The following is a 12,252-nucleotide window of genomic DNA, read 5'->3' as shown; positions in this document are numbered from 1 at the left end:
TAGGGGGAATAGAGGACCTCCCATTAGTTCCGCTGTAAGCGGACTTTTGTTTATGTTTATTTACGAGTTAGAATGCATAACAAAAAAAATACATTCGTCGTCATTTCTTTCATTATGATTGTGAACGATAGGCAAAATTCCCCAAAAAGTGCAGTTCCCCTTTAATTGAGGATGGTTACCTGAAAGGCAGTGCTGGTTGCGATTTTTACATTGTACACATAGAAATGCTAAAAACTGCAAAAATAACAAGTTAATCAACAATCAACAAATTCTTGTCTCAAGGTGCCACGCATTAGAACAGACCTGGGCAAATTAAGGCCCGGGGGCCACATGCGGCACGTTAAGCTTTTCAATCTGGCCCGCCAGACATTCCCAAATAATTTTTTTTAAGATGTTTAAGATGGAAAGTGTAGCTGCCATTATGATGTGCAGTGATGTTTTCTAATAACCGTAAATCTTGAACTATACAAAGTATTTCAATGGTTGGAATCTGCGCTTTTGGATGATATACTAGTTACTATGGTAATCTAATTAGTTACTATGGTCATCTAATTAGTTACTATGGTCATCTAATTAGTTACTATGGTAACCGACGTCACAGCAGCTCAGACGAGGCACCAAGCAGTGTGGGTGGGAAGCGTTTCCACAGACGCGGAAGGAGATTTTCACAACAAAGTTCTAAAGCTTAGTGATGTATCAGATATATCAGATTGTAGGTTTGTTTTATTTTGTACCCTTTGCATTGATATTTCACGGTTTGTTGCATTTTTGTTGTGTTTCACTTGATAGCAAAATATGTCGATCGAAAGGAGATGTGACGTTCATATTTTGTCAATATTCAGTGTTTTATCGTTCATAGAAAATTTTAAAATTCCATTAAGTTTTTTAAGACGGTCTGTTATGACATTTTTAGCATTCAATCAGACATTATTGTGAGGTTTTGTATTAGTGTTCCTAAAAATAGATACACCGGCCCCAGACACATTTTTTTCTCTAAATGTGGCCCCCGAGTCAAAATAATTGCCCAGGCCTGCATTAGAATATACAATAATTTACTTAAAAAAATATTTGGCTTTGAACATGGCAATAAGGGTTAAAAAAAAGCTTGATTTTGATTTAATGTTGATTAATCGTGCAGCCCAACTTAACGGTCAGTGATCAGGTCAATGCATGCTCCTGTGTTCGGTGTCAAATTTCCTTTAAACTACAACCCGATGTAGGGCTTCACGATTAATCATTATTTAAAACCAAAATCCGATTAATTAATTATGACAATGTTAAAAAAACAATCCATGTTTCTCTCTATTATGTTTTGCGCCTCCGAGCTAGGAGTGAGCGCACTGCACCACACACATACACGCACACGCACACACACACGCACACACCTCAGTGTTTTCTTTGGACTCATTTACTTGTGACGTACAATAATCGCACAAATGCGGATTCTAAAATTTCCGTGTACGCCCTCGCTCATTTGTATAATGGAAGTGTGCTGGCTGCCTCGTAAATTAACTTTACGACACGCCTCATAAAACCTGCTTTGCCAGAGAAGATGCATCAGAAGGGTTAGCTGCCACAATTTTGCTACCTAACGTTACATTTTGCAAATAGAGGGATGCATTCAAAATGAAAGACAGGCGTCTTTGTGTCTGTTAATTTTTCGGTAATCAAATATACAAGCAGTCGTGAAAGGCAAAGCATACGTCACATGAGCGGGGATCTACCTCCACAAGCCTAGAGGGAGTGCATACAACCGTGTGCATAATGTTATGTTTGTTTCAATAACGCAGAAATAGTAGCTTTCAGCAACACAGGAACTTATTTTAAACTCTGCAGGATGCTCGTACTCGCTTCTTGCTCGTATCTCCACTCGTATTTTTGTCTATACATCCGGTTTCGATCTACCGCTAAGACTTCTGGGTCCACCTCCAAAAGCAACCCACCCTTTTCCACAAGTGACTTGAGACACTCATTCATCGTTTGGCAACACTTGTAATTAGAGATGTCCGATAATGGCTTTTTTACCGATATCCGATATTCTCCAACTCTTAAATACCAATTCCGATATCAACCGATACCGATATATACAGTCGTGGAATTAACACATTATTATGCCTAATTTTGTTGTGATGCCCCGCTTGATGCATTAAACAATGTAACAAGGTTTTCCAAAATAAATCAACTCAAGTTATGGAAAAAAAATGTCAACATGGCACTGCCATATTTATTATTGAAGTCACAAAGTGCATTATTTTTTTTAAACATGCCTCAAAACAGCAGCTTGGAATTTGGGACATGCTCTCCCTGAGAAAGCATGAGGAGGTTGAGGTGGGCGGGGTTGGGGGGGGGGTGTCTATTGTAGCGTCCCAGAAGAGTTAGTGCTGCAAGGGGTTCTGGGTATTTGTTCTGCTGTGTTTATGTTGTGTTACGGTGCGGATGTTCTCCCGAAATGCGTTTGTCACTCTTGTTTGGTGTGGGTTCACAGTGTGGCGCATATTTGTAACAGTGTTAAAGTTGTTTATACGGCCACCCTCAGTGTGACCTGTATGGCTGTTGGCCAAGTATGTCTTGCATTCACTTGTGTGTGTGACAGACCGTAGATATTATGATATTACGCAAAGGCTGTGCCTTTAAGGTTTATTGGCGCTCTGTACTTTTCCCTATGTCCGTGTACACGCCGGCGTTTTAAAAAGTCAAAGATTTTACTTTTTGAACCCGATACCGATCATTTTTAAACAGATACCGATAATTTCAGATATTACATTTTAAAGCATTTATCGGCCGATAATGTCCGATATTATCGGACATCTCTACTTGTAATATATAAACCAGTTATTTTTAAAGTGTGGTCCAGAAGCCATTTGTAGAACGCAGTTTTATTGACTCGTAGCACATTGTGGATATAAAAGCGACATAAAAAAGGGAATATTAGAGCAAAAACGAATCATGTAATGGGGATAAGCTGAATTGTTGATACAAATCAGAATTATTTATTTCAGATTTATTGGCCAAGTATGTTTTACACACAAGGAATTTGACTTGGTAGACTGTGCTCTCTTTATTCATTTTGCCTTTTACTTTGTTCCTTGCATTGAACGATATGCATTTAAACAAATGCACAGTTGTCCCTCACCGCATCACGCTCTATATAATGCGGCTTCATCACATTGCTGCTTTCTTTGGGGTATGTATTTATTTTTAAAGTTTATTATAAGTATATATTAAGGTGTATTCGACAATATTTGGTTCGAAAATACCAATATTGCAGTAGTTTTGACCACTATAGGAGACCTTAACCAATCAGAGCACGCTTTTCAGTATCGTGGCGACTGATTGGCTCAGCCTCAGGCAGCATTACTACATTGGATTCAAATACTATTAAGGTGACTAATGGGTGTTATTTCATGTCTAGAAGGCTCTTATATTGCTGAAAAACGTATTTAGAAAGTCGGTAACAGCTTTTTAATGCTCCAGCTACAAAAATAATTGATTTCAAATTAAATAAATTCATGTCGATTGTAGCTGAGATAGGCTCCAGCGCCCCCCCGCGACCCCGAAGGGAATAAGCGGTAGAAAATGGATGGATGGATGGATGTCCAAGTCATGTCCAAAACCATTTAACAGCGATAAACGAGTGACAATTCTATAATGTTTCTTTAGAATATTTCATTACAAATAACATGTTGTAATGTCAGCAACCCTTTGTTGTCCTTTGTAGTTTTTACCCAAAAAATTAAATTGTAATTGAAAATCTAGTTTCCTATGAAAAGAAATCTTGATTTTTTGTCCTAAAATACCAATACTACCGTAGTTCTGGCCACTGGAGGAGAGCACGCTTATCAGTATCATGGCCACTGATTGGCTCAGCCTCAAGCAGCATTACTACATTGGATTCAAATACTATAAAGGTGACTAATGGGTGTTATTTCATGTCTAGAAGGCTCTTATATTGCTGAAAAACGTATTTAGAAAGTCGGTAACAGCTTTTTAATGCTCCAGCTACAAAAATAATTGATTTCAAATTAAATAAATTCATGTCCAAGTCATGTCCAAAACCAATTAACAGCGATAAACGAGTGACAATTCTATAATGTTTCTTTAGAATATTTCATTACAAATAACATGTTGTGATGTCAGCAACCCTTTGTTGTCTTTTGTAGTTTTTACCCAAAAAATTCAATTATAATTGAAAATCTGGTTTCCTATGAAAAAAATCTGGATTTTTTGTCCTAAAATACCAATACTACTGCAGTTCTGGCCACTGGAGGAGACCTTAACCAATCAGAGCACGCTTATCAGTATCATGGCCACTGATTGGCTCAGCCTCAAGCAGCATTACTACATTGGATTCAAATACTATAAAGGTGACTAATGGGTGTTATTTCATGTCTAGAAGGCTCTCATGTTGTTGAAAAACATATTCAGAAAGTCGGTAACAGCTTTTTAATGCTCTCGATACAAAAATAATTGATCCCAAATGAAAACAATTCTTAGGGTTAGGGTTAGCCCTAACCCTAACCCTAGGAAATAAATTCCTAGGGTTAGGGTTAGGGTTAAACCTAACCCTATGAAATAAATAACCCCAACCGCAAATGTATTTATCACGGTCATGTCCAAAACCAATTAACACCGATAAACGAGGGACAATTCTATAACGTTTCTTTAGCCTTTTCATTAGCATATTTCATTACAAATAACATGTTGTGATGTCAGCAGCCCTTTGTTGGCTTTTGTAGTTTTTACCCCAAAAATTAAATTGTAATTGAAAATCTAGTTTTCTATGAAAAAAATCTGGATTTTATTTTTGGCAAAAATCGTGCAGCCCGACCCCGACTGGACTTTAGATAAAACTGTAGTCAAATTTTGAGGAAATAAATGTTGAGCAATCAAGTAAAAATATTTTAAAAAATGCTCCTGTATGACATTCTGACAATGATTAATCATAATTGATCAAAATCCAGTGTGATCAAGCTGATTAAAAAAGAAAATGATTGGTTAGCAAAGTACAATACAAAGTTAGTAAAACATGACCAAAATGTACAAACCATTATAGGAACACAATTACATTTCAGCAATTATAAACTACATTTCCATCCATTGCACATATATTTTTCAAAACAAACACTACAAACAACAACATATGTCATACTAAAATGCTTTACGGTCAATGGACTGAAAATGATTCCACTCTGGCTGCATGAAATATTATAGAACACTATTTACAGAGCAAAAATTTGGTTCAGGAACAGACTAGATCAATTGAGTGTACCATAGAAAACACATTCAACTAAAAACACAATGTAATAAAGTCTGCACAAGCAAAGAATGAAGCACTTAGACAGACCTTCCTTAGAACTGGCCATCACTTTGGAAGGATCCTGGATCTTGGTCTCCTTGAGCATTCCTGGGCTTTGAATGCGCAGCAAATCCTTACCTAAAGAGCACTCCTGTCAAATCACACAGAAATCATTAGCAAGTTGACGGACTACCAAGTTAAGGAGCGGCGGTCCTCAGTTTATGTTTGGTGGTTACGCCGCACCGCCTTAAATGACTTCAACACGCAGTTGCCAACCAAAGCGGTTGAAGAAATACGAGACTTGCTGGAGAACTAGTTCTGAAGGGTATATACCTTATCCTGCAACATTGACACTAATTGCTTGCATGAATTTTTCATTACCGCAATACTTAATTCTTGTGTTGAATATTTTCTTTGGACGACAATAAAATGAAAACAAGTTCAAACAGTCTCAAGGCGAACATTCAGTTTGCTATTCGATGTGTGTGCGCAACTCCAAATAGTCGTCTCTTACCAAAGGCGAGCAGGAGAGTGGCGGCGTAAGTTGACGAGCTACCAGCTGTTGATTCCCTGTCCAGTCGTGAGAGGGAGACATCTTGAGAGTAGATCCAGTGTTTGCGCAGAGTCCTGCTCTTAGAGTGATCTCCTCCTGCTCTACTTTGACACCTACACATGTCATGCTGGCATCCACGCTGGAGAGGAGGTGTAGCGCTGGAGGGCTGGGCTCAACCATTCCTTTGAACAAACAGCAAGTAATTATTCGTCGCTGGGTGTGGAGATGATTCAGATTAAAATTTTAATAGGTACTTGATGTCATCATAGTCGCTTTACAACAAATGCTTTTGAATCCCATGGGACTGTGTTCATCAACAAGCAACTTCAAAGCATGTGAACACAACAGTGGTGCCCCATCTTACGGGTTTTGCAGGATACGAGCCGTATCTTGGCTGATTGGTACACTTTAGGTTGCAAGCCAAATTTCGGGTGACGAGCCTCCCCGCCACAAGTTGGCGGAATGAACGACACACAGAACTCCGGAAAATCCCACCAAAACATCCGGTCTTACTCGCTAGCGATAGCTTATAGCTAGATATCGACATAACTATTTCCAACAATGGAAATTAAAAAAGTGAATGTGAAAGACAGTGCTGAGATGAAAAAGCATGTAATATTCATTTGATTAAAAAAAAAAACCATAATGACCAAGCACGTAGAAACAGTCTGCACCATACTATACATCAGTGACGTGCAGTCACTCATGGAAAGAAAAAAAATTTAAAAAGAAAAAAATATATATTAAATTGTTAAATGTATCCAGTGATTATACTATAAAGTTATTTTCCATTTAACTTCACCAGTTTTAGATTATTTTTATTCAAAATCGCTGAATTTTCACATTTGCCGTTCAAATACTGAGAAGAGACGGTGCGGTGAACAGCAGCCAGTCGAGGCACGTCACTCAGTGCCTCAACATGGACGGACTCGGCTAACTGCTGGTCTGCTGTGCAGTGAGACCGTATTGCTATATGAACTATATTATACATTTCCATAGTTTAGTTAGCTGAGGTATATAATATACAGTGTATTTTGTCAACAACTGTATGTGTGTAAAGTATTTCTTGTGATGAGCGATCATAAAACGGCTGCAAAAGACGCACTGGCTGAGGCTCGCCTCCTGCATCCACGCCGTAGAATGCACGGCAACCCCTGATGGGAGTGTTATATCAACTAAAGCCCACACTTAAACTTTCCACGTGCAAGATTGAATCTATTTAAAAAAGTTATTTCATAAGAAGCCAAAAAGTGCAAAAACAATAATGTTCGTGTTGGAGGAGTTGTGAATGACTGCTGGGCCACAACATTAGGTACACCTGCAGACTGCAGGTGTATCTAATTCACAACTCCTCCAACACGAACATTATTGTTTTTGCACTTTTTGGCTTCTTATTAAATAACTTTTGTAACCTATTTTTATGGGCTTTCCTCTTTGTGATGTTAAGATCCTGTTATGCGTTGTTATACAGTATATGCCTTGAGCTCTTATTTTGAAGGCGCTAAGAGCGGAATTTTGACACGTTGGAGTGGAGCGGAAGTTTTTGAAAGAAGGTAAATAAAGTGGTCCTCGTGTAAACTGGAGCCTCCGTGTTTGTTATTTTGTAGTTTCATACAGTATAGGCGACATTTATAAACCCTCGGTTACACTTTTTTAAATAGATTCAATCTTGCACGTGGAAAGTTGAAGTGAGGGCTTTAGTTGATATAACACTCCCATCAGGGGGTTCATTAATCCAGCACAACAGCAGCGCATTTATAAGTAAAGGTAAGACCATAATAAAGTTTTTTTATTAAATGTGCTTTTTTGTGTGCTACAGTTTGTATGTGTAAAGTTAAAGTTAAGTTAAAGTACCAATGATTGTCACACACACACTAGGTGTGGTGAAATTTGTCCTCTGCATTTGACCCATCCCCTTGTTCACCCCCTGGGAGGTGAGGGGAGCAGTGGGCAGCAGCGGCGCCGTGCCCGGGAATCATTTTTGGTGATTTAACCCCCAATTCCAACCCTTGATGCTGAGTGCTAAGCAGGGAAGAATGCTGGTATGAGCTTTTAAACATAACCCGTTAACTGCTGCCAATCAAATGGTGAATAAGAAAGTCTTTAGGGTTCATATAATAATAATAATAATAATAACTGGGATTTATATAGTGCTTTTCTAAGTACCCAAAGTCGCTTTACATGTAGAACCCATCATTCACACCTGGTGGTGGTAAGCTACTTTCATAGCCACAGCTGCCCTGGGGTAGACTGACGGAAGCGTGGCTGCAATCCGCGCCAACGGCCCCTCCGACCACCACCTATCATTCATCATTCAATTCACCGGTGTGAGTGGCACCGGGGGCAAAGGGTGAAGTGTCCCGCCCAAGGACACAACGGCAGCGATTTTTTTTTTGGATGGTAAGAGGCGGGGAGCGAACCTGCAACCCTCAGGTTTCTGGCACGGTTGCTCTACCCACTACGCCATGCCGCCCCATGTTTGTAAATCTGACTGTGATGAAGTCAGTGCCTCACCAGCCATCAACCTCACCGCACGTCACTGCTGTACATACAAACATACATAAATACGCACATACATACAAACGCACATTCACACATACATAAATACCCACGCACGCACGCTTATTTTGATTGATATTTTAATCACCATTATTCATTCATTTGAAAACATGAGTACTATAGTACCACCAAAACTCAATTTTAGATATAGTAAAAAAAACAGATATAAATTAGTAACGAATAAACCACAACAAGTAAAATAATAGTAATAACAATAAATTATTACTATTTAATAGCAATATTAAAAAATAAATACATCTGTTTTTATGTTTTTAGTTCCATTTTTTACCATCCATCCATCCATTTTTCCACCACTTGTCCCTTTCAGGGTCGCGGGGGGTGCTGGAGCCTATCTCAGCTACAACCGGGCAGAAGGCGGGGTACACCCTGGACAAGTCGCCACCTCATCCATTTTTTACCTTTTACACTTATTTTACAACCATAAAGTGTGTGCTTTTTGTGTCAAATAAAATTGTATAAAATGTTTGTTAATTAAATGCAAAATCTCTCACATTTATTGGTGCAACTCATCTTTGGACAATTTTGACCAGTATTTTAATGTATTAATTGTGCAAATTAATCAATGAGTGATTTAAGTTCATTATCCTTGTTTAAGATACTTTTTTGTAACTTTCAATTTGTTTGCTCAGTCAGACCGGTATAGCTCGGTTGGTAGAGTGGCCGTGCCAGCAACTTGAGGGTTCCAGGTTCGATCCCCGCTTCCGCCATCCGAGTCATACTGCTGTCGTGTTTGTAAGTTGATCTTACGTAGATGATGTCGTTCACAACAACACATGCAGAAGAGATGTGTTGTGGGTGTATGGATTGTTCTTGCTAGTTTTAGCATCGTAGTTTAGTCGCTGTTAAAAATTACCTCCACGCCATTGTTCAAGGCGTGGCGGCTGCGTATTTAAGGGATGAATGAGTGATCCCGAATACAATAAATCCTTCTCCTCACAATGATAGCATTACACTCACAGTTATGTCAATTTCCTTGATATACTGCATTTAACAGCTTATTTTGTCATCTTGGCCAATTATGTGACTCCATCCGCTGTTATGTTAACGCGGAAATCATACGGTCTTACTTTTTTTGTTGAGTTTAGTAATTATTGATTAGGCATACGAGCAATGTGGCAAATAAAAAGTAGAAAATATGGTGAGATCCCAACTTTTAGTAGGCACGCTTTTTTTTCCCCACTCATTCGCTCCTCATTCGTTCCACCCTTACAAGTTCTGGAACTTGCATGCACATTGCGCAGCCCATTATCCGTTTTTTTGGATTATTGTATTTTCATGATCGTGAGAAACCATATTTGGAATCAAAATGTGATTAATTGTCCAGCCCTAGTATCGACGATATCCTGATTCTATATTTGGTATCGTTACTGTCGATGTGTATCGATCCGCTCACCTTTGTTTACATTCAAAAGCTTTAGCTCGCGGTTAGCATATTTTCCTACTGTGTGTAGTGTAGCATGTTTAGCTAATTCTCGTAATCCAGTGATACTACTTGGAGGAAAAGTAGATTAATTTCCGCCATGGGGGCAAATATTATTGTCTTATAAGTGGCTTTGCACGCGGAGGGACATTAGCCACGTTCATTTGTTAGAATGTTAGAATAGCTAGAATGCGTCATCCACATGCATTATCACGATATAACAATAGTATTAAAAGCGCTATCGTCCGCCAACTTTGTATAACGTATTTTTCGGACCATAGGGTGCATCGGATTATAAGGCGCACTGCCGATGAGCGGGTCTAGTCAGGTCTATTTTCATACAAAAGGCGCATAATGTATTATTATTTCCTTTTTTTTTCTTTTTTTTTTAAAATGTATTTATTTTTCTGTTTATTTAATCGATGTATTTGTAGATATTACTTTGTTTTTTTTATTGTTTCTTTCTTTTTTTGGGGTGGGGGGGTGGTATGGATGGGATATAAACAAAAATATTTTGACATTTAGGGCAGACAATAGATATATGATTTATGTGAATATGATGTAACGGATAGGAATGTTTGATGCTGGATGTCAATAAAAATAAAAATAAAAAAACAAAAACAAAAGGCGCACCGGATTATAGGGCGCATTAAAGGGTTCATATTATCATATATTTTTTCTAAATGTAAAACACTTCCTTGTGGTCTACATAACATGTATTGGTGGTTATTTGGTCAAAATGTTGCATAGATTATGTTTTACAGCCGACAGTCGCTTCAGAATGCGCCGTTTTGTGGGCGGTCTTATTTACGTGGCTCACCTTCGGCAGCGTCTTTTCTCCATCATCTTTGTTGTAGCGGTGTCGCATGCAAGGACGGGAGTGGAAGAAGTGTCAAAAGATGGAGCTAACTGTTTTAATGACATTCAGACTTTACTTCAATCAATAACAGAGCAGCATCTCCTCATCCGTGGCTCACTAGTGCAACAACAACGCCGGAAATGTGTGCCGTGAAAAACCGCCCAGATAATATGTCTTACCTTATACACACGCCATAATAATACTCGTATGTTGAAGCACAGTACAATCCATCAAGCGGTGCGGCTTCATAGCTTACCAAAGTCGAACTAAAACATTTTGATAGATTTTTGAGCGCCGTGTGGAATGTTCTATATTTTCGATGGAACATATAAAATGTTGGTGTTGTTTGCTTGAGTCATATTGCAGTCTACACATATCTCTTATGTGTGACTGCCATCTACTGGTCACACTTATCATTTCACCATGTACCAAATAAAATAGCTTCGAGGTCGGTAAGCACAACCAAAATGATTGCATACATTAGGCGCACTGGGTTATAAGGCGCACTGTCGGGTTTTGAGAAAATTCAAGGATTTAAAGTGCGCCTTATAGTCTGACAAATGTGGGAATGTATATTGTCATTTTTCTGAAAAATATATTGTCTTGTGGACAGTATTGCATAGAGGTAAAAAAGACAATATCTGAGCATTTTTTTTAAATTTGTGTTGGACATGCTTCACAACTTTTATTATGGCAATTCACATGGTTATATTTGCTAAATATATATATATATATATATATGTCTAAAAAGGAGTAGGGTGAAGCTGAGTTTAATATAACCTACCCAGTGTTTCCCACACATTCATTTATTTGTGGCGGCCCGCCACAAAAGAATTACGTCCGCCACAAATGGATTTTTCGGCTTTTGACTCGCTCGACCGCTCATAAAAGCAATGGGACTCTGTCTGTGAATGTACCTTGTAGTTACAACTCCGGTGCAGTAGGTGGCGGTAGCCTACTATGCATTGTAACTCCGCCAATAGCACTTAATTCACCTGGTGGGCCAGAAGAAGAAGAAGAAGAAGAAGAAGAAGAAGACGGCGGAGTAAAAGAACGGACCGACCAGATCAAAATACGAGGGTAATATAGGTTGTAGGTAGATAAGTTATAGCTGCATCGCTCGCGGCTCGTCACATATTTAACGTTAATCCGCGATTTCACCGAGCGTTTCACTCACGGTGAGCAGCCTGACACTGCTACGCTGTTGTCACGTCACGTGTTACCATACCGACGAGCTAACGTGTCCAGGTTATAACCCTGTTGTCAATAAACACACGTGGAGACGGTGCTTCAGATACTGCATTAATAATGAAGCTAAATTGTCCACTGTCCACTGCAGCATGTGAATGCAATGAAAAGAATAAAATCTGAGCCAACCAGCTGTTAAAATGTTGTCCAGGTTAATGTTTTGGCCATTAAAGGCCCTTCATTTCAAGATTTCAACTGTGATCGGGCTTTAAACAGGTGGCTGACCTGTTCAGATGGGTGTAACTCAGGGGTGCTCACACTTTTTCTGCAGGCGAGCTACTTTTCAATTGATCAAG

At 38.9% G+C, this 12,252-nt stretch overlaps 1 protein-coding gene across 2 annotated transcripts in view; it reads right to left on the bottom strand.

Moving 5' to 3' along the window:
* The window catches only part of sox13 (SRY-box transcription factor 13), a 101,143-nt gene that overhangs the window by 34,114 nt on the left and 54,777 nt on the right, over window positions 1-12,252 (bottom strand). For both annotated transcript variants that reach the window (XM_061924011.1, XM_061924012.1), the window contains exons 2-3: window positions 5,811-6,031; window positions 5,345-5,447 (exon numbers count right to left, since the gene is read on the bottom strand). In XM_061924011.1, the coding sequence (XP_061779995.1) occupies window positions 5,345-5,447; window positions 5,811-6,029 (322 nt within the window). In that variant the 5' untranslated portion in view covers window positions 6,030-6,031. The remainder of the gene's footprint in view (window positions 1-5,344; window positions 5,448-5,810; window positions 6,032-12,252) is intronic.

This window comes from Nerophis lumbriciformis, linkage group LG28, assembly GCF_033978685.3.
Source record: "Nerophis lumbriciformis linkage group LG28, RoL_Nlum_v2.1, whole genome shotgun sequence".
NCBI classification, from domain to species: domain Eukaryota; kingdom Metazoa; phylum Chordata; class Actinopteri; order Syngnathiformes; family Syngnathidae; genus Nerophis; species Nerophis lumbriciformis.
The sequence above is the reverse complement of the archived record's forward strand: the minus strand, read 5'-3'. Positions and strand labels throughout refer to the sequence as shown.